Source organism: Lynx canadensis, chromosome F1 (genome assembly GCF_007474595.2).
Source record: "Lynx canadensis isolate LIC74 chromosome F1, mLynCan4.pri.v2, whole genome shotgun sequence".
Lineage (NCBI taxonomy): Eukaryota > Metazoa > Chordata > Mammalia > Carnivora > Felidae > Lynx > Lynx canadensis.
In genome coordinates, this window is record NC_044319.2 from 2,267,608 (window position 1) to 2,295,319 (window position 27,712).

Genomic DNA, 27,712 nt, shown 5'->3' on the forward strand with positions numbered 1-27,712 from the left:
CAGAAGCCCCCGACCCACGTCACCTTACAGTCCCTTCTCTTTTCTCTCCAAAGCAACCTAACCTTGACAGCAAACATCAGTTTGACTTTTGAACTTTATAGAAAACACAGTTACACAGTATATACTTTTGTTCCCAGCTTCTTTCCATCAACACCGTGGGATTTATCCACGGGCTGTGTATCTCCCTAGTTAGTTCGTTCGCCGCGGCACAGTATTCCTTTGTAGAAATAGGAGGCATTCAGCCGTTCGACTCGTTCCATCTGGTGCTGGGCAAAAGGGATGCTTCTAGTTCTTGGCTGATAATAGTGCTGCTAGGTTTGGTTTTCGTAAACAGAGCCGAAGAGTTTCCCAAAGTGATGGAATAAGAAAGTTCTAGTTGCTTCATGTATTTTCCGATCTTTGGTATTTTAAGTGTTTGAATATTAGCCACTTTAGAGGTTGTGAGTCGTCTCTCTTTGTGGTATTAATCTGCATTTTCTCTATTACCTTTTCCAATATCTTTTGTACGTTTGAATATTCTCTATTCAATTCTCTTTCCTGTTTTCTATTTCTGTCTTTTTTTTTATTGACTTATAGTTCTTCATATATTCTGGATGCAAGCTTTTGGTCAATTATATGTGCTGTAAGTATTTCTTTCCATTCCGTGGCTTGCCTTTTATTTTCTTGTAGTTGTATCTTTTTTTTTTTTTAATGTTTATTTATTTTTGAGAGAGAGAGAGAGAGAGAGAGCAGGGGAGGGGCAGAGAGAGAGAGAGGGAGACACAGAATCCGAAGCAGGCTCCAGGCTCTGAGCTGTCAGCACAGAGCCTGATGCAGGGCTCGAACCCACAGACCACAAGATCATGACCTGAGCCAAAGTCGGAAGCTTAACCAACTGAGCCACCCAGGCACCCCCCACCCACCCCCTTACCAGTTTTAAAGAGAAAGGTTTTTTTGTTTATTTTTTTAGGTAGTCTCTATGCCCCATGTGGAGCTTGAACTCATGACCTCAAGATCAAGAAGAGTCACGTGCTCTACAGACTGAGCCAGCCAGACACCAAAGTTTTTTTTTCTCCCCAAAGAGAAAGTTTTTAACACTTCACTAGTAAGTATAATATCTGCTTTAAGTTTTTTTGGTAAATACTCCGTTAGATTTGGGGATATCCTTTCTATTCCCAGTTTGATAACAGTATTTATTTTTCTCCCAGGGAGGGATGTTTAATTTTCTAAGACAGCTTTTCTGCATCTATCGAGATGCTCTTAGGGATTCTCTTTTCTCTCTTAAGGTGGTGAATTACATTTAGATTTTTTTCTGAATAAATGATCATCTTCAAGAGTCGGACCTGCTAGTCTTTTAAACAAACATCTAAGGCGACTTTGTAATTTAAAGGTTGATAACATACACTCTTACAACCTTGTCTGCTTTCCGGACAGATAAAAGGAAAACTGCGTCGCAATCGGTCTTCTTTTTGGAAAGCAGCCTGGCACTTCCTCAAAAGCTTAAATGAGCTACCGCGTGGCTCAGCGACTCCACTTCTAGGCAAAGACCCAATGGAAACGACAACACACGTCTACGTGAAACCTTATACATAAGCTTTCAGGCAGCCTTACTCGTAACAGCCCGAGAGCGGCAGCGACCGAGGAACAGATAAGGAAGACGGGGTGAGTCTACACAACGGAATGTTATTTGTCAACAAAAGAGGTACCGGTAACGCACAAACCAGGCGGATGGGCCTTCACAACATGGGCCCACTGCAAAGAATCCAGTCCCCAGAGACCACACGTCGCATGATTCGTTCACGGTCAACGTCCAGAACGGGTGGACGGAAATCAGATTAGCGGTTGCCGAGGTACGGGGGGTGCGGCTTTTGAGGGGAAATGAGGAGTTACTGCTAAAAAATAAATGGGGTTTCTTTCGGGAGTGATGAAGATATTCTGAAACAGACTGTGAGAATGTCTGCACAAGCCACGAACTGAACTATGAACTGAAAACCAGTTGTCCACTTCCTGTAAATGGGTGTATGCAAGGTATCAGTAAAGCTGCATTAAAAAAAAAAAAAAAAACAACAACAAACCCTGACCTTTTAAATATTTACTATAATCAGACATGGTTTTCTACCAACGGCTCCCATAATCAATCAGTCAGGCTGCCACACGCAGGTTGGGTGTGACGTGCAAAATGGATTATACTTTGAAGGCTGGTTAACTGGGAAGCAGATTTCTGCAGAGGTCCCCAACCCCCCAAATAAAGAGGACTAAAGCATGGCAAGACAGTTCCGACAACATATTCTGGGCAGGAAAGCCAACTTCCAAAGTTGGTGGAAAAGAGAGCGGGAAGCAGCACGGAGGGCGTATCACTCGGCGAACCACTAATACAAAGTTTTAACTACGGTTCCGACAGAATTCTCAGGGACAGACGCCTTTTCCTGGACCTCCTTGGATTATTACGCATCTTTACTCATGTAGGGTAAGGCATCTTTTCAAAGTGGGACTGTTGGTTCAACATCCACTTTTATATATGCTGAAGCAATTCAAACCTATTTTAATAAATTCCATGTGCACTATTAGCTTGTGAATGCTCTGTATATTTTTAAGATATTCAAAGAACCCAAAATAGAAAAGGCATATTGAAATGAACAACCTCAGACAAATTTTCCCCGAGTGAATATACTACATAATTTGAGCAAGGTATATGATTGAGAAATTTGTCCTTGTTGGACTATGAAAGTGACTAAATATTTTGGGGCGCCTGGGTGGCTCAGTTAAGTGTCGGATTCTTGATTTCACCTCAAGCCACGATCTCACTGTTTGTGAGTTCAAACCTCACATCAGGCTCTGTGCTAACAGCATGGAGCCTGCTTGGGAATCCTCTCTCTGTCCATCTCTATCCCTCCTCCCTCTCAACAATAAATAATAAAACATTAAAAAATAAAAGTGACTAAATATTTTATTATAATCTAAAATAAATAAAAATAACAAAAATAAAGTAATAAAAATAATAATCTCAATCACTTTACAAATAGAAAGTTTGAACTTCTGAGTTCATATTTTTGCTGAGTAAAGTCTGAGATAAAAGGTTAAGCTTTCCAACATCAAAGGAGACTTTCTCAGACCAATATTCTATTTTCCTTGTAAATTCCATAAGAAAATATACTTTGAACAAAATAGCATGTCCAGTCCTTTGAGGTGAGAAACAGCAAGCTACTCGGAATATTTTGGTAAAAATAAAACTTAAGTTAGCTTTCAACTTCCAAATTAAATTAATGAAATTAAATATTTGTTAAGGTGGAGGATGGGTGGGGATAGGGAAGATAAAATTACCCGTCACTGGTGCTAAAAACAGGAGGGGTTAGCAAATGTTCAGTTAGTTTAACGTTGTTAACTTGAAGCTTTAGAGAAAAATAAAGAAAAAAGTTACATGGCATAAATGGAACGTATACTCAGAAAATTTGTAATTCATAATTCTGGAAAAATTGCTATATTCCCTTTCTTTTAAAGAACAGCTCTTCTGTTTTATTTACTGCTTTTTGAGATTCACAGAGAAAGAGCATGCACGTGGGGGAGGGGCGGGGGGGGGGACAGAGGATCTGAAGCGGTCTCTGTGCTGATGGCAGCGAGCCCGATGCGGGGCTTGAACTCAAGACCCATGAGATCATGACCTGAGCCAAAGCTGGAGGCTTAACTGACTGAGCCACCCAGGCACCCCACAAAGGAGGTACTTTGCGTATAAATCCATCTGTCTGTGACAAAGACGGGTATCAAAAACACTCCCGAACATACTTCTGATACTATTTATAGTTCGCATCTCTCCAAAAATCAACACAATTTGCAATAGCATTCATTTAAGTTTTTCTTTATAAAAAATTTTTTTTAAATGTTTATTTTTGAGAGACAGAGCACGAGCGGGGGAGGAGCAGAGAGAGAGGGAGACACAGAATCCGAAACAGGCTCCAGGCTCTGAGCTGTCAGCACAGAGCCCGACGTGGGTCTCTAACCCATGAATTGCAAGATCATGACCTGAGCCGAAGTCGGATGCTTAACCGACAGAGCCACCCAAGCGCCCCTAAACAATTTAAGGTTCGATTCTCTAAGTAAACACGTGATTTAGGCTTTTCCTCCCTTGGGAAACGTATCATTCTACAGTAATCTGATACGTCGTGCCTTGATCTTATCCCATGAACCTGAATGCCAGGTTTATGTTTAAATGCTAGTGCTTTTGTAACATTAACATAATGAGTGAATACGTTTTATTTATTTTTGAAGATTTTATTTTTAAGTAATCTCTATGCCCAACGTGGGGCTCAAACTCACGACTCTGAGATCAAGAGCCGAACGCTCCACAGACCGGGCCAGCCGGGAGTCCCGAGTGAGTGTGTTTGAAACATATTATTACCAATGCCCAGGTTATGTTTACCAGTTGGAATGATTTTACTAAATGTTTTGAGAGTTTTGCATTGTGAGACTCAATCAAGATATTAATGTGAGTAGACTGTCGATCTGTTACCACTTGGAGATCCCCTAACATCAGTCACTGTCTGCTTCATCTTTTTATGCCCATGGAAGTGCCATATTTTCTTTGGACATCATCAGACTTCCTGGGTGTTTGAGTAATGTTCTTTTTTTTTTATTTCTTTTTTAAATTTTTTTTTGAGAGAGCGAGCGAGCAAGCACGAGGACAGGGGAGGGGCAGAGAGAGGGGGACAGAGGATCCGAAGCAGGCTCCGTACTGACAGCAGAGAGCCCAGACATGGGGTGTGAACCCGCAGACTGTGAGATCATGACCTGAGCTGAAGTCGGACACTAAACCAACTGGGCCACCCAGACACCCCTTCGAAGAACGTTTTAATGTTTAAGGAGTTTTGCCATTTTGTCAACTCGGGTATGTCGTGAATATCGTATCCATATTAAATTTCCTTGGATACGTAATGGAGGAGCCTCTGGATATGTAGTTCATTCCGTGAGGCAGGAAGCTAGGCACGGGCGACGGGAGGGCGGGCCTTCGGCGTCCCTGACAGGGAGCCCCAGCCGAGGGCCGCCCAGGGAGCACCGCAGTGCAGCCACCTCGGAGTCGGTGTGCGGTTACGACGTCCCAGCAGAGGAAGAGCTGTCTGTTAAGCTTCCTGCCCTTGTGCAGGGAGCAGTGCTTGTCCTTACCTGACCTGCGCCTCTAGAATAGAAATGATGCGGTTTCCTACTCCATGCAGGCACTTCCCCTACATCTTGGGTTTGGTTTGGGTCTTTGAATTTCTTTTTGAGAGAGCGCAAGCAGGCGACGGGCAGAAAGAGCGGGACAGAGGATCCGAAGTGGGCTCCACGCTCACAGCAGTAGGCCCGATGAGGGGCTCGGACTCCCGAACCGTGAGATCACGACTTGAGCTGAAGTCGGATGCTTAACCTGAGGCACCTAGGTGCCCCTCGAGTACATCCCGGGAAAGGACAGGAGGAGTCGGCTGATTGTTACATTATCAGGGCCTGTCAGGCTGTGGGCTCTGCGGACTGGCGCGCTCCTCCCCACGAACGGACTTTCATAAAACCTTGTCTGCTCTACCTGCGCCCTGCTGTCCTCCAATTCTTCATTGTGGCAGAGAAAAGAACCGAGGCCTCTTTCCTTTCCCATCTCCCTCTTGGTGACAATTCGAGCTTCTGGGCTTTTTTTCAATAACTTTTTAAAAAAAGTTTACTGGGGCGCCTGGGTGGCTCGGTTGAGCATCCGACTTCAGCTCAGGTCACGATCTCGCAGTTTGTGAGTTCGAGCCCCACGTCAGGCTCTGTGCTGACAATTCAGAGCCTGGAGCCTGCTTCCGAGTCTGTGTCTCCATCTCTCTCTGCCTCTCTCTCTGTCAAAAATAAACTTTAAAATAAATAAATAAATAAAATTAAAAAAAGTTTGTTTATTTATTTATTTTGAGAGCAGGAGAGTGAGCGAGAGTGGGAGAGGGGCAAAGAGAAAGGGTGAGAGAGAGAAACCCAAGCAGGCTCCTCACTGGCACAGTGAAGCTCGACGCGGGGCTCGAACCCACCAACTATGAGATCATAACCTGAACCGAAGTCAGACTGACTGAGCCACCCAGGTGTCCCAAGACCTTTTCACTTTAAATGGTGGGAAAGTTCAGGGAAGGCATGGAAATATAAAGTGACTTGGGCAAGTAGAAACAGGATTTAGTTTTAATGATTTTTTAAAAGTTTTTTAATGTTTATTTTTGAGAGAGAGACGCAGACAGACAGACAGAGCACAAGGAGAGGAAGGGCAGAGAGAGAGAAGGAGACACAGAATCAGAAGCAGGTTCCAGGCTCTGAGCTGTCAGCAAAGAGCCTGACGTGGGGCTTGAACACAAAGAACTGTGACCTGAGCTGAAGGTGGATGCTTAACCGACTGAGCCACCCAAAAGTCCCGAAATTTTGTAACTATTCTATGTGAACTTGAAAATAATAGGTACCCTATAGCTGGTAGGTATAATATTCTATACATGCCAGCATGATCGAGTTTGTTAACTGTGTTGTTAAAATCTATATCCTTATTAGATATATTTTAAAGCTGACAGCAGAGAGCCCGATGCAGGGTAAGCTCTACGCTCAATGTGGGTACTGAACTCACAACCCAAGATCAAGAGTCACGTGGTCTATCAACCGAGTCAGCCAGGAACCCCTCCTGAATAGATTTTTTGACTACTTGTTTTATTAGTTACTAAGAGGGCTATGGAAACTGTCCTTCTATAGAGTGGGATTATCTTTTCCTTTGAATTTTGTCAATTTTTGCTTTATGTACTTGGAAGTCATCATCAGGTACATATAAGTTTCAAATTATTATCTTGAAATTATAACTTTTCATCAAGAAGCAAACTTCTTTATATCCAATATCTGTTGCCCTGAATTTTATTGTCAGATATTAATATAGCTGTCAGACCTTCTGTTATTTTAAAACTTTGCCCTGTATATCTTTTCATACATTTAAAACTTTATATTTTCAGGATCCTTTAATATTAAATGTGTCTCTTGCGTTCATCATAGAGTTGGGGTTTTATTTTTCATCTAGTTTGGCAATCTTTGCCTTTTATTCAAAAGAGCCCGAAGTGGGCTCCACGCTGACAGCAGTGAGCCTGATGCAGGGCTTGAACTTTATTAATGTTAAATATAACTACTCATTTGGGGCACCTGGCTGGCTCCATCGGTAGAGTATTCAACTCTTGATCTTGGGGTTGTATGTTCAAACCCCACATTGGGTGGAGAGATCATTTAAAACAATAAAATCTTGGGGGGGGGGGATAAAACAATAAAATCTTGGAGCACTTGGGTGGCTCAGTTGGTTAAGTGTCCAACTTCGGCTCAGGATATGATCTCACAGTTTGTGAGTTCTAGCCCCGCATCGGGCTCTGTGCTGACAGCTCAGAGCCTGGAGCCTGCTTCGGATTCTGTGTCTCCCTCTCTCTCTGCCCTGTCCCTTCTCATGCTCTGTTTCTTTGTATCTCAAAAATAAACATTAAAAAATTTTTTTAATAAAAGAACCACGGTTTTTGTCATCAGTCTTACAATAATTGGATTTTTATAATGGGAACTGTTTTTAATCATAAATCAAACAAAACTAACGATAAAACATATCAAGCCATCTAGACTTCTAAAAAGTTCTCTCATGCCAAGAAGCAAGCCAACACCCAATCGGGCCTCCATTCGAAGTAGGGAGCGCTAAGCAGGCTAAGGCGAGCCCAGTAGTTAGTTCAAGGTGTGGAGCGCAGACGCAGGGAAAGTCCTAGCTAGTGACACGGAAGTGAAGTGACTTGATTGTGCATAAAGACGGAAGAGATGACGAAGTGATCAGAGGAGGTGCAGTGGGGGAGCGTAGCGCAAAGGGCAGGGGTAGAGCTGCTGGAAACCAAGACTAAGAATTAAGAGTCCAGCAGGAAAGAAGCAGGTGCACGTATTTTTATGTTTAGGACGTGTCACGGCGAAATGTTACGGCTAATTTTCTGCTCTCTTTGATAAGCCCTGTCTCTGTCGACACTAACGTCATATTGCACCTAAGTGAGTTAAGCTGGGACCCAGAAGCCCGTTTTAGTATTTGTACTACCAAGCAGCAGATGATCTCAGACTGAAATCCCTTGACGTCTTCGGTCTTCAGTTTCCAATTCCATAAAACGGAGGTTCAACTTAGAAAATTCGAAGTCAAGTTCAGATAAAAAAATCCCATCATCCTAAAAGAAGACTGTTCCCCTTTCACTCGGGTATCGCTTGTCCATGCGTTTGCCCGCACACACTAGAGACGGATGGGTGACGCTGACTCCCTCTCCTGCAGAGGTGGGTAACTAGCTACAGTGCTCGCCCAGGCCGGTCACGAGCTCGCCGTTACGTCCAAATTCCCACAAGACCATGTGCAATCACGTGGAGACAGCACTTGGGATGAAATCTATTTGCCACCCTATAAATCCATAAGCAAGTTATGACTTCCAGTATACTTCAAACACTTTCCTAGCGAAGTTTTTACATTTTTAAAGAAACTCTGATAATTCTCTCCTATGAATAAAATGGGGACTCTCACATTTTTGGACCGATTAGATGAACAGAATAGGATATAAACACCGTCAAGATAATCTGAATATGCCAATTTATGTATTTCTGGATTTTATTCATTCCGGATCACTTTTCATAACCACTGTTAACATGACTTCCTTAGTCAGAGGTGCCAATGCTAGGGGGCCTACCTTCACGAAAACTGTCAACGAACCCAGCAAACCCATTAATCCCGTTCAACTGGACACTCGGTGGCATAATGAGGTCTGGGGTAATGAACCGCATTGCACTGACAATTTGCTCGGCTGTGTTCAGTACCACGAGAGATAAAGATAGCAAATGAGGATTTAACAATAACATTTACCTCAAGGTTTTCGTCTGTAAAAAATTTGTACATCCTCAGATAACAGAAGTCCCCACCATTTGAAAATTAAACAAGCAAACAAAAAAGAGAAACATCCTTACCAATTTTTCTGCTTCGGTGTTCATTTCCCTTAATTTTTTGATATGTTCCTTTTTAATCATGAGGATTTTTGATAATTTGGTCTACGGACAAAGACAAAGAAATGTTTTGGAATAAATAGCGGCATCTAAGTAAAAGAGACATCAAATTACCAATTTCTCAACTATGGTATTTTAGCAGATTTTGGCATTTCAAAATAAATAAATGTAGCACAGGCGTTTTTATTTTATAAATCTGATTGGCTGGCGGCAAAATATTAAAAAAAAAAAAAAATCCACTGTAACCAGGACATGTCAAAAGGACTAAGCAGTCAGCCTGAACAAGCTTTCACTGGCCCAACACGGGACAATTCAGGGACCAATAAGAATAACCCCTTCAATGGATGGAAGCACAAATATGTTGAAACTTAGGAGTTCAAACCGATGCCGTAAAACCATTAATCATTACTGGAGAATGCTAGTGACCAAACTCATTATTTTATAAGCTGGAAGACAAAGAGAAAGAATCCTGTGTTTACCCTGTCTTCCTATACAAACCATATAAACCAGATCATCGGGTAACCGGATAATAGGTTAGGGGAAGTTTTTCTTTATAAAGCTATTTCAGTTAATAAACAAAAAAGGACTGACAGAACGAGAGCAGTGCCACACTGCGATGCTAATGAACGGTTACATCGAGGCACTGATCGTCACCGCGGCCACGTCACATAAAGGAACATAGAAAATGTGCGGGTGTCCTGTCAGAACAAAAAATTCCCACAAAAGTAGTTTCTTCAACAAGTCGTATGGGAAAAAGAACATTCAACGACCTTAAAGTGTATTTATTTTGAGAGAGAGAGAACACACGCGCACGCAAGGACAAAGCGCAGAGAGAATCTCAAGCAGGCTCCGGGCTGTCAGCACAGGGTCTGACGTGGGGCTCAAACCCACAAACCGTGAGAACACGGCCTGAGCCGATGTCGGACACTTCACTGACCGAGCAGCCCAGGCGCCCCTCTTTTTCTGTCTTTTAATTGTTATTATTATTATTATTATTATTATTATTATTATTATTATTTTTTAATGTTTATTTTTGAAAGAGGGAGAGCATGTGCATGCGTGCGAGAGGGGGAGGGGGCAGAGAGAGAGAGAGGGACAGGGGATCCGAAGTGGACTCTGCTCTGACAGCAGTGAGCCTGACACGGGGCTCAAACTCACAAACCATTAGATCACGACTTGAGCCGAAGTTGGTCGGTCACCCAACTGAGCTCACACAACTTAGTTGTGTTTCTTTAAAAAAAAGAAAACAACGGGGCACCTGGGTGGCTCAGTTGGGTGAGCGTCCGACTTCGTCTCAGGTCATGATCTCGCGGCTTGTGAGTTCCAGCCCCGAGTCGGGCTCTGTGCTGACCGCTCAGAAGCTGGAGCCTGCTTCGGATTCTGTGTCTCCCTCTCTCTCTCTGCCCTTCTCCTGCTCATGCTGTCTCTCAATAACAAATGACTGTTAAAAAAATTTTTTTTATAAAAAAAAGAAAAAAAGAGCCCTTATCTCTTAGAGATAAATGAATACATTTACATATAAAGGATATGATATTTAGTGTCCGCTTCTCAATAATGCAAAAGGGAGACGAGGGTGGGAGCAGCAATGATATCAGACCAGCCAGCTGGTGGACGGGCACACGGAGACGTAGTAAACGAAGCTACTTCTTTTAAGTCTGTACATTTTCAACATTAAGGCGCCCTAAGAAATTGGCCTCTAAGTTGATCCGGGCAGAGGTGCTGGTAAGACATGCCCCAGGACTGTCACGGGACAGACTGTATTTAGTGACTGTATTTAGATCTCTGGACAGGCCTCCCTTCTCCTCCAAGGTGCTGGATTTTCATGGAACTATGTGTGATTCTTTAGAGTTGGAAGCAGTAAAAGATGGCAAGGGTCCCTTTTTTGTTTCTATTTCAGTTTTGTGGTGTTTGCTTTTGATAGAAAATCATGACGTTTCCTTTGAATTCTTTTCAAAACTGAGTCTTCTCTGAAAAAGCAGACCAGTCTCTTTAGATTCCTCAAAGTCCCTAACCCCAGGAAATAAAGTTTCCTCGAGGGACGCCTGGGGGGCTCAGTCGGTTAAGTGTCCGACTTCAGCTCAGGTCATGATCTCACTGTGGGTTTGAGCCTCACTTCGGGCTCTGTGCTGATGGCTCAGAGCCTGGAACCTGCTTTGGATTCTGTGTCTCCCTCTCTCTCTACCCCTCCCCCACTCATGCTCTGTCTCTCAAAAATAAACATTAAAAAAAAAAACATTAAAAAAAGTTCCCTCGAAAAGAAAATTCATTGTAAACTATGAATTATGAAAACTTGCCAAATTTTTTAGTATTTATTTTGTCATAAGAAAAAATATTCAAAACAGAAGAAGATAAAAACATATCTACTTCAGAGGTGTCTGGCTGACTCAGTCAGTAGAGGGTGCAACTCTTACTCTCCAGGTCATGAGTTCAAGCCCCACTTTGGGCAGAGAGATTACTTAAATATGTATATATTTCTTTTTTTAAAAATTTTTTTTCAACGTTTTTTATTTATTTTTGGGACAGAGAGAGACAGAGCATGAACGGGGGAGGGGCAGAGAGAGAGGGAGACACAGAATCGGAAACAGGCTCCAGGCTCCGAGCCATCAGCCCAGAGCCTGACGCGGGGCTCGAACTCACGGACCGCGAGATCGTGACCTGGCTGAAGTCGGACGCTTAACCGACTGCGCCACCCAGGCGCCCCTTAAATATGTATATATTTCAAAGCTTGAATAAGCAACCTGCGTTTCATGGAACCTTACATAACACAAAAGACTAGTACATAAAGGAACTTTTACCTTTTAGATAGCTTAAAATAATAATGAAATTAGTGTTTTAATGGAGGTTTACACCTAGTTTTTGAATTTTAAGATTAAGCACTGAAACCAAACATCTAAGCATTACTAAAAATATCAATGCTTTAGAAGTAGTGCAGTAGTACTTAGCTTCTGGCTCCCTCTGCTGGTCAGTCTCTCTCTCTCTCTCTCTCTCTCTCTCTCTCTCTCTCTCTCTCTGTCTCTGTCTCTCTGTCTCTCTCTTCCTCTGTCTCTCTCTCTCTCTCTCTCTCTCTCTCTCTCACACACACACACACACTTGTCCAAATAGGACATATTAGCTTTGTTTTTACTTCCACTATTTAAAAGAAAGAAGTTCTTTAAAAAATGACGTGTCCTATTTGTGAACATATGATCAAGGAATACTAACTGTTATACATACCCACATAAATGACACAATTTTCCTTTAAAATAACATCAATTTTGCAAGTGGGAACACTGAATATTTTAACAAGTTATGTTATGGACATTTTTTTTTTTTTTTTACTCTACCCCCACCCAGCCAAAGTGGTTTTGCTTTTCAAAAAAGGAAGAGAAACAAATCAAACATTATTAGACTATGATTACAAGTAAATCATTTACTTAATGGCATATTCAAAGAAAACAGCTCATGGCATTCTTCTGAATCAGGCTCTTGGGGAATCTTGTTCGACAGAAGATTCTACACTCACTTCAGGTGGGGCTTGCATGTCTCAGTGTCTGATCGCTACTTAGCAACCTGATGCATCAGGACAGCTCAGCTGACGGTGGCGGGATGCGCTGAGGTCACTAAATACAAGCCTTCAGGAGCACCTGGATGGCTCCGTGGTTAAGCGTCGGACTCTTGGTTTCCTAACCGCTTCTTTTATTATTATTTTTTAAGATTTTATTTTTCAGTAATCTCTATGCCCCACATGGGGCTTGTAACTCACAACCCTGAGATCAAGAGTCAGGCACCCCTCTTCTTCTGGGGTGCCTGGGTGGCTCAGGCAGTTAAGTGTCCAACTCTCGATTTCGGCTCAGATCATGAATCTCATGGTTCATGGGATCGAGCCCCGTGTCGGGCTGCGTGCTGACAGCACGGAGGCTGCTTGGGATTCTCTCCCTCCCTCTCCCTCTCTCTCCGCCCCTACCCCGTTTGCACTCTTTCTCTCTCAAAATAAATAAACAACAACAACAAAAACCCTCACACTTAACCAGTTATTAAGTTAACCATTCAGAATGTGACAGAGCATATGCTGTAATGTTAGAGGCCCTAACACAGCAAAATAGGAAGAACCAAACCTAAGAAAAGCTCAACAAAGAAGACTTCTAAGTCTTTTTTTGCCTGTTGTGACTTTTACTTTCAAGCTTTGTTGGAAATAACAAGAGTTCTTAAAAACAACACAATGATTAAAAAAAAAAAAAAAAAGGAAAACTATTTGGTCATTGACAGATTTTCAGCTTTAACAACACAGAAGACACTGAGTGTTTTTCAGAAGCACGCCAAGCTACTCTGAGCAGTTCTTACCACTTGGATCAGGAACTCCACGGGGAAACCGCCTAACGTCTCAGTGTCAGAGCCAGAAATTTTACTTCTCCACGGTGACTGTCCTAGTAAAGGGTCATTGTCCTACGGGAACAAAAGGGAATCATTTAACCACTGACGGTTCAAAAGAAAGCATTTTATTTTTAGATAAAAGTAATTCCTATTTTAATGGATATTACATTACAAATCTTACAAAAAGGAAAATACAGAGTTGAGGCACAGAGTTGAAGCAACTATGTACTCATTTAACTGACGACCTAAGATAACGCGGCCACCTCCTGAAGGTGCCGTTACAGATGTGTATTTCACACAAATGCAACTCACGTGCGTAAGAGCCATTTATGATGGCATCACTTACAGATGCCATTTAAAAAATATTTACCGTAATCGGTGACTGGAGAGGAGGAGTATAATGTAACCGTGGTGGCGTCATAAAAAACCGAGAAGGCCGCTGTTTTTGTCCAAAGGCAGCAATTGGCATCGTCTCGTGGGGCTCATTACTCTTTGAGAAAAGAGAGGAGTACACAAGACTCGAATAACTTTACCAATTGTTTCGGCTTTATAAACATTACGTTTCAGCTGGAGAGACGCACTAGCCCATATGCCAGGATTCATCACAGAATATTTTATCCTACAGAGGTCAGGGGGCTAAACCTTAAGTCATAGTGTGAAAATACTACGTTGCTGGGGCACCTGGGTGGCTCAGATCAGCTCAGGTCATGATCTCACCCTTTGTAAGTTCAAGCCCCGCATTGGGCTCTATACTGACAGCAAGGAGCCTGTTTGGGATTCTCTCTCTCTCTCTCTCTCTCTCTCTCTCTCTCTCTCCCTCCCTCCCTCCCTCCCTCCCTCCCTCCCTCCCTCCTCCCCCCTCTGCTCCTCCCCCAGTTGTGCTCTGTCTCTGCCTCAAAAATAAATAAAAACATTAAAAAAACAACAAACTACTTTGCTATCAAAAGGCTGAACGGAAAAAACAATTAAGGAAAAGACCAAAGGATCAAAACAGAAAATCCCAGATTAATATGAAAGTGTCCTGTGGCCACCTGTGCTTGCTGAGTGCCGCAGGCGGTCTCCCTGCCACCCACTGCCCGTCCAGTCCACTCTTATCTGGCCAGGGAGAAATGTGTGGGTGATCTCATAAAGCACATTACAAATTACATTAATGAACCAGACAGGCAATCTCCCTTTTTTGAAAGGACAGGTTGAAAGATTGCATCCTTTAAAGAAAAAAACAAAAACAAAAACAAAAACCTGAAGGCTGGGGCACGTCGCTCTATGGACAGTCCAAACTTTCTCTCTCTCGTATTTCTCCTTTCTAAAAAGTATGTTTGATAAGGAAGTCCTCAGGATAAACAGTCATAATTTTTAAAAAAAGTAAAAATCAGAAAAGGAAGATTCTTCTCTCTTTGCACTAAGGAGACAAAGAAATTTTGATTTTTTTTTTTTTAATTTTAGAGAAAGAGAGGTAGGGGGGCAGACGGGAAGGGGGAGGGAGACAGAGAGAGAGAGAGAGAGAGAGAGAGAGAGAGAGAGAGAGAGAGAATCCCAAACAGGCTCCAAGCTCAGCACAGAAGCAACATGGGGCTCAATCCATGACTGTGAGATCCTGACCTGGGCCAAAATCAACAGTCAGACACTCACACAACTGAGCCACTCAGGTGCTCTGAAATTTAAGTTCATAACCCCTAAAAATCACATTTATAATAGAAATGAAAAAAGGGAGGTTAAGAGTGAATAATTTAATTCCCATGAGGCTCAGAGGAAACCAACTGTTATGAACAGTTAATTATTCACTTTATAAAAACTTTATCGGATTGCAGCGTTGTCTGAGTTCTTAAAATTATGTTGACTGATCAGAAAGGTGTAGAACTCTCAAGGCATTGCTAAATCAAGCACGATCAGGAAGTAATGGTCTAGTAGTAGAAAGGACTGTATCATGAATTCAAAAGGCCTGGATCCTGGTCTCAGCCTGGCAGGGCCCACTCTAGGGTCTTGAATAAGTTACTTCACGTACTTCCGTCTTAATTTCACCATGCAAAAAGTGCACAATTCTGAGGCTAAAGGAGGGGAACAAATGTTAAAGTGCAAGATGTTACTTCGTGTTTTTCAAATCTTCTTGCAAGAGGAGTAGACTTTGGTGAAGCAGCCGGACCGAGTGCTCTGTGGCCGAGACTGTTCAGTGAGGAGTGATTAGTGCTGTCACACTCGAATGCTGCGTGGGGAAGGACGTTAGTTCCGGGAACGTCAAAGACTTTGATATCATTCTGCTCCGGGGGCCAAACCCCCCGGGATCTCTTCCTCTGTAACCTGGAATCTGGAGTCCCTCACAAAACGGCCTGTAAGAAGATTCTACAGAGCGTCCTTAAAGGCATAAACGTGCGTGTATTATGAAATACTCACCAGGACTTCGTAGTCAGGGACGGTGTGGGTCCCGAGCCCTGCCCTATCAAAAGTGACTCGATAAGTGGCATTAAAAGTATCCACGGCATCTATTTGTCCAGTGAAGAGACCATCGTGAACACCACGTAATCGTGCTGGGAAAAGAGACGAAAAGGCATCACACTGTTTGGAAGGATACAACAAACTGTCAAATATAAAACTGCTCTAAACATGTGATTTAAAATGTAGGAAGTGTACAGGGGGGTGCCTGGGGGGCTCAGTTGGTAAAGCGTCCAATTTCGGCTCAGGTCGTGATCTCGCGGTTCGTGGGTTCGAGCCCTGCGTCGGGCTCTATGCTGACAGCTCGGAGCCTGGAGCTGCTTCAGATTCTGTGTTTCCCTCTCTCTCTGCCCCTCCCCAGCTTATGCTCTGTCTCTCTCGCTCTCAAAAATAAATAAACTTAAAAAAAATTTTTTTTAACGTAGGAAGTATAGTATTATTGTCTATTATAGTATCACACAAAGCATGCACTTTATTTTAGGTTGAGAGAAACAAAAAAATTTTAAAGAACACCTATAATGATGATCACTAATTTGATACATGAACGAAATCCTAGATCTACCAGGGGAAAATTTATGTATGTATGTATGTATATATGTATATACGTATGTATGTATGTATATAATCTCTACCCCTATCGTGGGGCTCAAACTCATGACCCCAAGACCAAGAGTCACATGCTGTACCGACTGAGCCAGCCGGGTGCCCCTACGAGGGGGAAATATTAAGTCTTGCTTTGAACCCCAAATTAAAAAAAAAAAAAGGTCAACAGAAGAACTTTGGTTATTATACACAAGTGAAACACTTGGAGCCCTTTAACTAAAAAAAAAAAAAAGAAAAAAAAAGAAAAAAAAAAAGACAACGATGCTGTTCAGAAAAGATGAATCCACCAGGCCTAAGACTGCTCTCCTCAGAAAGGCCTGTCTGCAAGGTTAGCATCCGGGAACTTGAATGTCTAGCGTTCCCACTGTTCCCACACTAACAAAGACGGTTTACTGGACCTACACCGTGTGCGCCAACAACGTGGTTGATGTGGCATACCTCCTTTCGTTCGGGGGGTCCAGTTCCAGAACATGCTAGGTAGCGGGCACCTATGTAAACCCTTGGTCACGGTGACTGCTGAGTCTCTTTCTTGTTTTCTTTTTTTCTCTTAATGTTTATTTAGTTATTTTGAGAGAGAGAGAACGAGACAGAGATAGAGAGTGAGCAGGGGAGGGGCAGAGAGAGAAGGAGAGAGAGAATCCCAAGCAGGCCCGAGCCCGACGCGGGGCTCAAACCCATGAACTGTGAGATCATGACCTGAGGTGAAGTCAGACGCTTAACTGACCGAGCCACCCAGGCGCCCCGGGCATTTCTTTTTTTTAAACCCAGTTTGATAGTCTCTACTTTTTAAGTATAGTGCTCAGTTCATTGACATTTAACATAATGAAAATAGGACAAGACTTGAGCCTACCATCGTGCTCTTTATTTTCTAGTTATCCCGTTTTTTCTTTCCCTGTCCTTTCTTTCCCGTCGTCTTTTCATTCAATTACTTGTTACAATTTCAAAATTAACTTCTTTTCAAAAATTTTTTTAATGTTTATTTATTTTTGAGAGAGAGAGTGTGAGCCGGGGAGGGGCAGAGAGAGAGAGAGAGAGAGAGACACAGAATCTGAAGCAGGCTCCAGGCTCCGAGCTGTCAGCACAGAGCCTGACGCGGGGCTCGAACCCACGAACCGCGAGATCACGACCTGAGCCGAAGTCGGACGCTTAACCAAATGCCACCCAGGCACTCCCCAAACTAACTTCTTTATTGGTTTTTCAGGTATGCCTTTCAGCAGTTTTTATTTTTTTTTTAGTTTATTTATTTATTTTGAGAGAAAGGGAGAAAGACAGCACACAGGGGAGGGGCAGAGAGAGAGAGAATTGAGTGTGCGCTCAAGTGGGAGAGAGGCGGGGAGAGAGAGGATCTGTGCAGAGCCTGCCTCGGATCCTCTCCCTCTCCCCGTCTCTCTGCTCCTCCCCCACCTGTGTACATGTCTCTCTCTCTCTCTCTCTCTCAAATAAAAAATAACATTAAAAAAAAGAGCCCCAGCAATGGATTCCTACACACTTTTCTCGTATCTTCATACATCCAGTCCAACCTATTCTCCACTGTCATGAGAACACCTACTCACAGACCCTCTATAAAATTCTCAGTCTCTTCAAATAATACTGCCAGTCCTTAAAATGTTGAAGCAACTGACTTTTACAAATTTCCTAACTGGGGGGCACCTGGGTGGCTGGGGTGCGTCTCCATCTGACTCTTAGTTTCAGCTCAGGTCATGTTCTCCTGGTTTATGTGTGAGATCAAGTCCCACACTGGGCTCTTTGCTCTCAGCACACAGCCCGCTCAGGATTCTCTCTCTCCCTCTTTCCCTCTGCTCCTCCCCTGCTTGCACACGTGTGTGCACACTCTCTCTCTAAAGAAATCAATACACTGAAAAGAAAAAAAGTCCTGTGTTTCTGTGTTACTCTATTCTTTTCAACGCTTCTCTGATTTGTAGTTACCCTGTAGACTTTGTATCTGTGCTTTTTTACATGGGGTTTTTAGAACCAATGTATCTTTTCTTTTTTTTTTTTTTTATTGAAGCAGCTTTTTAATGTTTATTTATTTGTGAGACAGAGAGAGACAGAGCACGAACGGGGAGGGTCAGAGAGAGAGGGAGACACAGAATCCGGAGCCGGCCCCAGGCTCCGAACTGTCAGCAGAGAGCCCGACGCGGGGCTCGAACTCACGGACCGCGAGATCGCGACCTGAGCCAAAGTCGGACACTCGATTGCCTGAGCCACCCAAGCGCCCCTAGAACTAATGTATCTTTTCAAGACTTTTCGAGATCCCTCACTTCATTGCCAGCCTCACCCCAGAACAATTTTGTCGGGAGAGAGGTCATTGGTAAGTTTTGTATGTGGTAAGTTGTCGTGGCAAGTCGTGACCAAATCCGTTCACTTCCTTGTATGCATCTCATATGCACTACATAGGCTCTTCTCTATTATCCACCTTTCCTCGGAATTACTCCTCTCTACAGCGTCATGGAAATACGTACCACTTCTACGACTAGAAAAAGTGATATTAACGTAACTCGAGGTTACCTTTCCTCCAGAAAACGTTCCTTGATAAATCCAACCATTTTTAAAACCCTTTCAGTACAGTTACTAATCTGTCTACCCACTCAACACCTTGTTATTTTTTATATTACATAAGTTATGATTTTAGTTTACCACATTATGAAGAATTACCTTAAACTTGAGGCTTTGGTGCTACTTTCCTTCCACGTTGTAACCAAAAAGAATACACAGAATCATATCCACCAACTGACAGAATTTAGATCCTTTTTTTTTTTTTTTTTTTTTTTTTTCAACGTTTATTTATTTTTGGGACAGAGAGAGACAGAGCATGAATGGGGGAGGGGCAGAGAGAGAGGGACACACAGAATCGGAAACAGGCTCCAGGCTCCGAGCCATCAGCCCAGAGCCCGATGCGGGGCTCGAACCCACGGACCGCGAGATCGTGACCTGGCTGAAGTCGGACGCTTAACCGACTGCGCCACCCAGGCGCCCCTGGAATTTAGATCCTTAAATAAAACTTTGAACCAACTACCTACTGAATAATTTCGTTTATTCAGTCCTTAGAAATGGACTATCTCCAAAGCCAAAGAGCACAAGAACAATGTGTTTGTGAGCTAACCACTGAAGAGTGGTTAGAAAGGCAAGTAAATGATGTGAAAGCCAAAGACGGAATAATGTAAAAATTCAAAATGTAAACAATGTACAGCTGCAGGGACCCCAGTGAACTGTCGATTTCGTCTTTGTGTCAGTTTGCTCCGCCTTACGTCGTAGTAGACGTTGCTTCGAACCGGTACGCTTTTCCCCAAGTAGTTTAAATTTTTTTTTTTTTTTCAACGTTTATTTATTTTTGGGACAGAGAGAGACAGAGCATGAACGGGGGAGGGGCAGAGAGAGAGGGAGACACAGAATCGGAAACAGGCTCCAGGCTCCGAGCCATCAGCCCAGAGCCTGACGCGGGGCTCGAACTCACGGACCGCGAGATCGTGACCTGGCCGAAGTCGGACGCTTAACCGACTGCGCCACCCAGGCGCCCCATCCCCAAGTAGTTTAAAACGGGATGTCATAGACGAACAAACAGTACCTTGTACCGCATGTTACTACAGAGCTACAGCGTAAGCTTCTCAATTTAAAAGCCACGTGTCTAGCGGCCAGCAGTCGGCACGGTGAAACCTTACAAATCAAACGAGTAATGAACTTGTGCTCACTCACCTGTAACTTTGGTTCCGATAACCAGGGGCAAAGGGATTTCGTCTGGGAGATCTTTGAACTGGGAAACATCTGCAACTTTCCTTTGTTGTAAGAGTCTTATTTTCTGCCGTTTCTGTTTTAATGCTGATCTCTCTTCCTCAAAAAATGCAGAAGAACATCTAGAATAAATTATAAAAAACATATAAACTGATAACCATCCTATACGGAAACTTGACATCAGACCATCCACCTCACCGTGCCCTCTTTTCCTCTCTTGAGGAATTTGTTCAAAAACAGGCTCTTAGAAATAGTCATTGTTTCTCTTCAAAGTAAATTATCTAGATCTTTTTAAAAACAGGACCTTGCAAGACTCAAAGACATACAAGCAAGTCTAGACCGTCCTTTCCTACAAAGGAGGAGGATTGGTTCACTATCCTTTGACACCACGGCATCTGGATCCCAGGTCTCCTCCTGGGACCAAATTCAATTACAATATTCTATTCAGAAGAACAAGATATCTTCCTTGTGACCCAGTGAGCGTACCAATACAGAATTAAAGATGAGGCTTACCACTGTGTAAATGTTTAATCATACTTCCTGCCTTGAAGCATAAACACTGAATTTACTCTTATCTTTAGGGCCTTACTTCCTCTTCTTTTTTTTTAACGTTTATTTATTTTGAGAGAGAGAGAGAGAGAGAGAGAGGGATCACACGCATGCACGAGCAGGGGAGGGGCAGAGAGGGAGGGAGACAGAATCCCAAGCAGGCTCCCTGCTGTCGGCGCAGAGTTCAACACGGGGCTCAGTCCCGTGACCGCGAGAACACGACCTGAGCCGAAATCAAGGGTCGACGCTCAACCAACAGAGCCCCCCAGGCCTGCCATACTTCTATTCTCAAATACCGGGATGAACCAAAGTGACTTCAGCACAGCTTTCATGCCACAAAATACAGATCCACGAAACCATCACCACAGACAAGATAATGAACATTTCCAGACGTCAATCACTCCCCAAAGTCTCCTCGTGCTACTTTACTACCCCTCCTTCTACACCGCACTTCTCAAGCAATCACCAAGTTGCTTTCTGTCATTGTAGTTTCTACCTTCTAAAATTTCATATAAATGAAATCGTCTGGTACCAACTCTTTTTGTCAGGCTTCCTTCACTCAGCCCAATTACCCCAAGAGTAATCCATGCTGCTGCAGGCGTCGATGGTTCGTTCTTTTTACTGGAGAACAGTATCCCGCTCCACGAGTGCGTCATAACCCGTTTATCTGTTCGCCTAGTGGTGGACGGTCGGGCTGTTTCCACTTTGGGGCGATTACAACTTAGGTGACACGAACATCTGTGGATAGGTTTTTGTATACATTTTTGCTTTAATTTCTCTTCACTAAACACCTAGGAGTGGAATGGCTGGGTCAGATGGTCAGCGTCTGCTTAACCTTCCAAGAAACGAGAAACAAAAGAAGCCAACTATCGCCCAAGAAGACCTACAGATGACAAATAAGCCTATTGGATGCTCCACATCGTGTGTCATCGGGGAAATGCAAATTAAATGAGACACTAGTACGCACCTATTAGAACGACCAAGACCTGGAACGCAGACAACACCCAACGCCGGCAAGGACGGGCAACAGAAACCCTCCTTCCTTCAGGCGGGGACGCAAAACGGCACGGCCGCTTTGGAAGACGGTTAGATGGTTTCTCGCGAAACGACGCACCCTCTTACCATACCCTCGAGTGACCACACTCCTTCGTATCTACCCGGATGAGGTGGAAACTTCCATCCGCACCAAAACTTCAACACACACGCTTATGGCAGCTTTACTCACAACTGCCAGAACTCGAAGCAACCGAGACGTCCTTCAGCGAGGCGAGTGGGATATTCGGACATACGATTCAGCGCTCACAGCGATGAACGATTGGGGCACCTGGGTGGCTCAGCCGGTGAAACGTCACACTCTGGATTTCGGCTCGGGTCACGATCTCAGGCGGGAGATCGAGGCCCACGTCGGGCTCCGTGCTGACCGTGGAGCCTGCTTAAGATTCTCTCCCTCCCTCTCCCTTGGCCCCTCCCCCACCCGCACGCTCTCAAAAAACTTTTTTGATTTAAAAATTAAAAAATAAACCCACAAAAAGGATGAACTGTCAAGCCAGGAAAAGATACAGAGGGACCTGAAATGCATACCACTAAGTGAAAGCAGCCAATCTGAAAAGGCTACATGCCGTGTGATTCCAATATATGACACTCTGGAAAATGGAGACCTCTGGAGACAATCAAAAGATCAGTTGCCAGTAGCCGGGACTGTGGGGGGAGGAATGACTAATTGAAGTGCGAGAGATTTTTAGAGCAGAGCAAATACTCTATGACATCCTGATGGTAGATCTGTCAGTGTACGTTTTTCAAAACCCGTAGACTGTACAAAACCGGGAGCGAACCCATCAACCCACTCTGGTGGGAGATACTGAGGACGGGGGAGGCTGCATCTCTGTGGGGGCCGGGGGTATATGGGAAAATCTCTATACCTTCCTCCTGATTCGGCTGTGAACCTAAATTCTCTAAAGAGGTCTTCAAACTATCAGACGGTTTTCCAAAGTGGTTGCACCATTTTATGTTCCCATCAACAGCACAGAGGATTCCAAGTTTCCCCAGAGCCTCACCAACACTTGGTAAGCTTAATCTCGTAAGTTTTTTTAAAAAAATTTTTTAACGTTTATTTATTTTTGACAGAGAGAGACAGAACATGAGTGGGGGAGGGGCAGAGAGAGAGGGAGACCCAGAATCCGAAGCGGGCTCCCGGCTCTGAGCTGTCAGCACCGAGCTCCACACGGGGCTCGAACCCACAAACCGTGAGATCGTGACCTGGGCCGAAGTCGGGCACTCGACCGACTGAGCCACCCAGGCGCCCCTCTGCCTTCTTTTCTTAATGTATCTTAGCAATCTGTTCCAAGTCAGCACACAAGGAATGATCTCTGATTTTATTTTGGTTTACATTAAGTGGTTTCCAAGTTGTTTACTATATTGAGATACCACATTTGAATGAATCATTCCCCTATTATTGGACATTCACGTTTTGCCAATCTTTTGCTACTGGAAGCAATACTGTAATTAGTAACACCCAGGTACAGACTTTTCTGTAACCTAACGTTGTAGAATTACTAGGTCAAAGGGTATGGAGATTTGTAAATCTGAGAGAGATTATCAAATTGCCCTCCACAGAGGTTATCTAAATTTACTCTCACCAGCAAGCGTGACCACTCACCATACCCCTGCCAACATAACATATTAAAGCTTTACGAACTAAAAGCCAGTATCCTAGCATACTCTGATTTTTCCATTTCTTACTATGCGTAAGACTGACCTCTTTTCATGTGTTTACAAGATCCATTTTTTTCTTCTCTCCTATGTACTGTTTATAATCATTTTTATCATGGATTTTTTGACTTTTTCTTATGGACGCACAGGAGTTATTTACATATTAGGAAATTGGGCTTTGTGATAAGAGTTATAAATATTTGTCATTGTCTTTTGATTTCATGTTTCTTTTGGAGAGGGTAATGCAAAATGTTATTATTATTTTTAATGTTTATTTTTGAGAGAGGGAGAGACAGAGAGACAGAGTGTGCGCACGCATGAGTGGGAGAGGGGCAGAGAGAGAGGGAGACACGGAATCCGAAGCAGGCGCCGGGATCTGAGCTGTCGGCACAGAGCCGGACGTGGGACTCGAACTCACGGAATCATGAAATCACGACCTGAGCCGAAGTCAGACGCCTAACCAACTGAGCCACCAAGGTGGCCCTGAGATGTTATTTTTATGCAGCTAAATTTGTTGATATTTTCCTTTATGATGCCTAGCTTTGTGGACTCTTAGAAAGACCTTTCCCACTCAAGATTAAGCAAAACTCTCCCATAAATTTCTCTACCAGTTTTACTGTTGCATTTTTTAAGATTTTTTAATTTTTTAGTCATGTTTACACCCAAGCTGGGGCTTGAACTTACAACTCCAAGATCCAGAGTCGCATGCTCTACTGACTGAGCCAGCCAGGCGCCCCTCATTTTAAAAATATTTAAATCATCTAGGGGCGCCTGGGTGGCTCAGTCGGTTGAGCATCCGACTTCAGCCCCGGGGATGATCCCGCGCTTCATGGGTTCGAGCTCCGCGTCCAGCTCTGTGCTGACACCTCAGGGCCCTGAGCCTGCTTCGGATTCTGTGTCTCCCTCTCTCTCTGCCCCGCCCCTGCTCATGCTCTGTCTCTCTCAAAAAATAAAATAAAATAAAAATTATGAAACCGGCTTCTTTTCTCTCTAGGTTGCTAGAGTGGTCTCAATATCCATGAAGTAAATAATTTAGCCTCTTCCTCCCTCCATGTATTTGAGAGGCAACCACTGCTATTCTGCATTAAATTCCCAGAGACATCTGTGACACTATCTGGACTCTCTTTTCTTAATCCATCTATTTACGTGCCATTACTATACTTTGTTAACGATGATCACTTTGTAATCGACTTCAATATCTGGTAAGCATAGTTACTTTGCTGCTTCAGATTTTTCCTAGATCTTTTTGCTTGATTTCACCTCTCTTAAATCTGAATTTGAGAATTAGTTCATCTAGTTAAAAAAAAAAAAGTCCCAATGATTTTGTTTGTTTTAATGTTTATTTATTTTTGAGAGAGACAGAGACAGAATGCGAGTGGGGTAGGGGCAGGGAGAGAGGGAGACACAGAATCCAAAACAGGCTCCAGGCTGAGCCGTCAGCACAGAGCCCGACGTGGGGCTCGAACTCACGACCTGTGAGATCGTGACCGGAGCCAAAGTCGGACGCTCAACCGACTGAGCCACCTGGGCGCCCCAGTTCTACTGATATTTTTATTGAGAGTGATTTGAATTTACAGATTAACTTAGAACCTTAAGTCTTCTTATCAAACCTCAAATACATCTTCCCATTTCACCATCTGTATATTGCACATTTTCTTCCTGGCATTTTATCATTTTTTTAGGGTATTTTAAGAAGTATATTGTAGCAATAATATGTATTGTACCTTGACTTCCTCAGAGAAAAGAAAAACTACAAACTTTTGTTGAAAATAAAGACTTCATTTCAACTGTAAATTAACTTTGATGAAGTAAAGAACTAAACCATTAAGCAATGTTATAGAAAGGTAACGGAATAAGTTAATGAGAAATATTTCAACGACACTCTTAAGCTACAGAATTATAAGAAAACAATGAAAAAGTGACTAACATATGATCCTGATGGACAATAATTAGAAACAAGAACCTCAATTTACATAAACATGTAAAGTCACAGTTTTGTACCAAAATGGCCTAAAGGAATTAATTACCAAAGACCAAAAACTACCAGGATGAAACACACGGGTCCATCTCATTTTAATTCTGTTCTTACAAAGGAGGGAAATATTAAAGACATATCAGCAATGTGACCTTTCAATACATAGATAAAATACTACCAGTTCCATTAAAAGTTCTCCTTGTGTTTCATCGCTACCTATAGAAATCATTAAAACTGGGGCGGCGCCTGGGTGGCTCAGTCGGTTAAGTGCCCAGCTTTGGCTCAGGTTATGATCTCACAGTTCATGAATTTGAGCCCCACGTCGGGCTCTGTGCTGACAGCTCAGAGCCTGAAGCCTGCTTTGGATTCTGTGTCCCCCTCTCTGTTCTTCCTCTGCTTGCACTGTGTCTCTCTCTCAAAAATAAACATTAAAAAACTTTTAAAAAATCATTAAAACTAAATTCTGTTTCTACTTGCCCAAGTCACTTTATATTTCCATGTCTTCCCTGAACTTTCCCACCATTTAAGGTGAAAAAGTCTTGGGGTGCCTGGGTGGCTCAGTCGGTTAAGTGTCTGACTTCGGTTCAGGTCATGATCTCGCGGTTCGCGGGTTCGAGCCCTGCGGTGGAGCCTGCTTGGGTTTCTCTCTTTCTCCCTCTCTCTCTGCCCCTCCCCTGCGTATGCACACATGTCCTCTCGCTCTGTCTCAAAATAAATAAACTTAAAAAATAGAGTGAAAAAAATCTTGTACGTGCCTCTAATAGGCAGCGAATATCAGAACTCATGACCTAACATTTCAAAAAATTTTAAAGTTTCATTTATTTAAGTAATCTCTATACTGCATCGGGGGCTCGAACTCACCGCCTCAAGATCAAGAGCCACGTGCTCCTCTAAGCCAGCCAGGTGTCCCAAATTTCAAAATTTCACTCAAAAGTAACATAAGGTTTTCCGGGGCGCCTGGGTGGCTCAGTTGGTTGAGCATCTGACTTTGGCTCAGGTCGTGATCTCACGGTTCGTGAGTTCCAGCCTCGTGTCGGGGTCTGTGCTAACAGCTCGGAGCCTGGAGTTGCTTCGGATTCCGTGTCTCCCTCTCTCTCTCTGCCCCTCCACGGCTCGTGCTCTCTCCCCCTCTCAAAAATAAATAAACTTAAAAAAAAAAAAAAAAAAAAAAGTAATACAAGGTTTTCCAATGTGTTAGAAAGAAAGATGAAACTGGAAAAGGAGAAGTAATGTCACATGAAAAGTAAGTTTTAGGGTGATGGGGTGGCTCAGTCAGTTAAGTGTCCAACTTTGGCTCAGGTCGTGATCTCTCAGTTCTGGAGTCCAAGCCCCATGTAGGGCTCTGTGCTGCCAGCTCAGAGCCCAACGTGGGGCTGGAACTCACAGACCGTGAGATCATGACCTGAGCTGAGGTTGGATGCTTAACCGACTGAGCCACCCAGGCGCCCCTAAAAAAACAATGTTTTTTAAGCAATTTTCAGAAAATAACAGATAGATTCACTTGATTTTTCTTTCTGGGGTTTTGTTTTTTTTGAGATAGAATGTGCTTTCACTTATTTTATTGAGGTATAACAGACATATAACACCTTATATAACTTTTAGGTGTACAAGGGAAAAATTGGGAGAACCACATTATTTCAAATTTTGTACAGAAAGCGGGAATTTGGGGCACCTGCATGGCTCAGGTGGTTAAATGTCTGACACTTGATGTTAGGTCATGATCTCACAGTTCATGAGATCGAGCCCCACATCAGGCTCTGCCCTGACAGCACAGAACCTGCTTGGGATTCTCTCTCTCCCTCTCTCTCTCTCTCTCTCTCTCTCTCTCTCTCTCTGCCCCTCCCCCGCTTGGGGGTGCTCTCAGAACGGTTCGATATTTGTATATATTGCAAAAAATATCACCACAATAAACCTAGTCAACATCTGTCACCATATACAGTTAAAATTTTTTCTTGTTGAAGAGAACTCTTAAGATGTGTCAGCAATTTTTTTTTTTTTTTCTACTGTGGGCAGCCCAACATCATGGGGCTTGAACTCATGACCCTGAGATCACAACCTGGGCAGAGATCAACAGTCAGATGGGGGCACCTGGGTGGCTTAGTTGGTTAAGCATCCAGCTCTTGATTTCAGCTCAGGTCATGATCTCAGTGTTCCTGAGATCGAGCCCCGAGTCGGGCACCCAGAGCCTACTTGGGATTCTCTCTCTCTCTCTCTCTCTCTCTCTCTCTCTCTCTCTCTCTCCCTCCCTCCCTCCCTCCCTCCCTCTCTTTCTGCCTCTCTCCCGCCCTTGTGTTCTCTCAAAATAAATGTTTTTTAAAAAGCAAAAAAATTAGGGGCACCTGGGTGGCTCAGTTGGTTAAGCATCAGACTTCAGCTCAGGTCATGATC

General features: G+C 43.4%; 1 protein-coding gene across 6 annotated transcripts in view; it reads right to left on the reverse strand.

Moving 5' to 3' along the window:
- Positions 1–27,712, reverse strand: part of LIN9 (lin-9 DREAM MuvB core complex component) — a 63,685-nt gene that overhangs the window by 12,711 nt on the left and 23,262 nt on the right. For all 6 annotated transcript variants that reach the window (XM_030302380.1, XM_030302382.1, XM_030302384.1 and 3 more), the window contains 5 exons: positions 20,056–20,213; positions 15,721–15,854; positions 13,703–13,822; positions 13,303–13,404; positions 8,947–9,027 (listed from right to left, as the gene is read on the reverse strand). In XM_030302380.1, the coding sequence (XP_030158240.1) occupies positions 8,947–9,027; positions 13,303–13,404; positions 13,703–13,822; positions 15,721–15,854; positions 20,056–20,213 (595 nt within the window). The remainder of the gene's footprint in view (positions 1–8,946; positions 9,028–13,302; positions 13,405–13,702; positions 13,823–15,720; positions 15,855–20,055; positions 20,214–27,712) is intronic.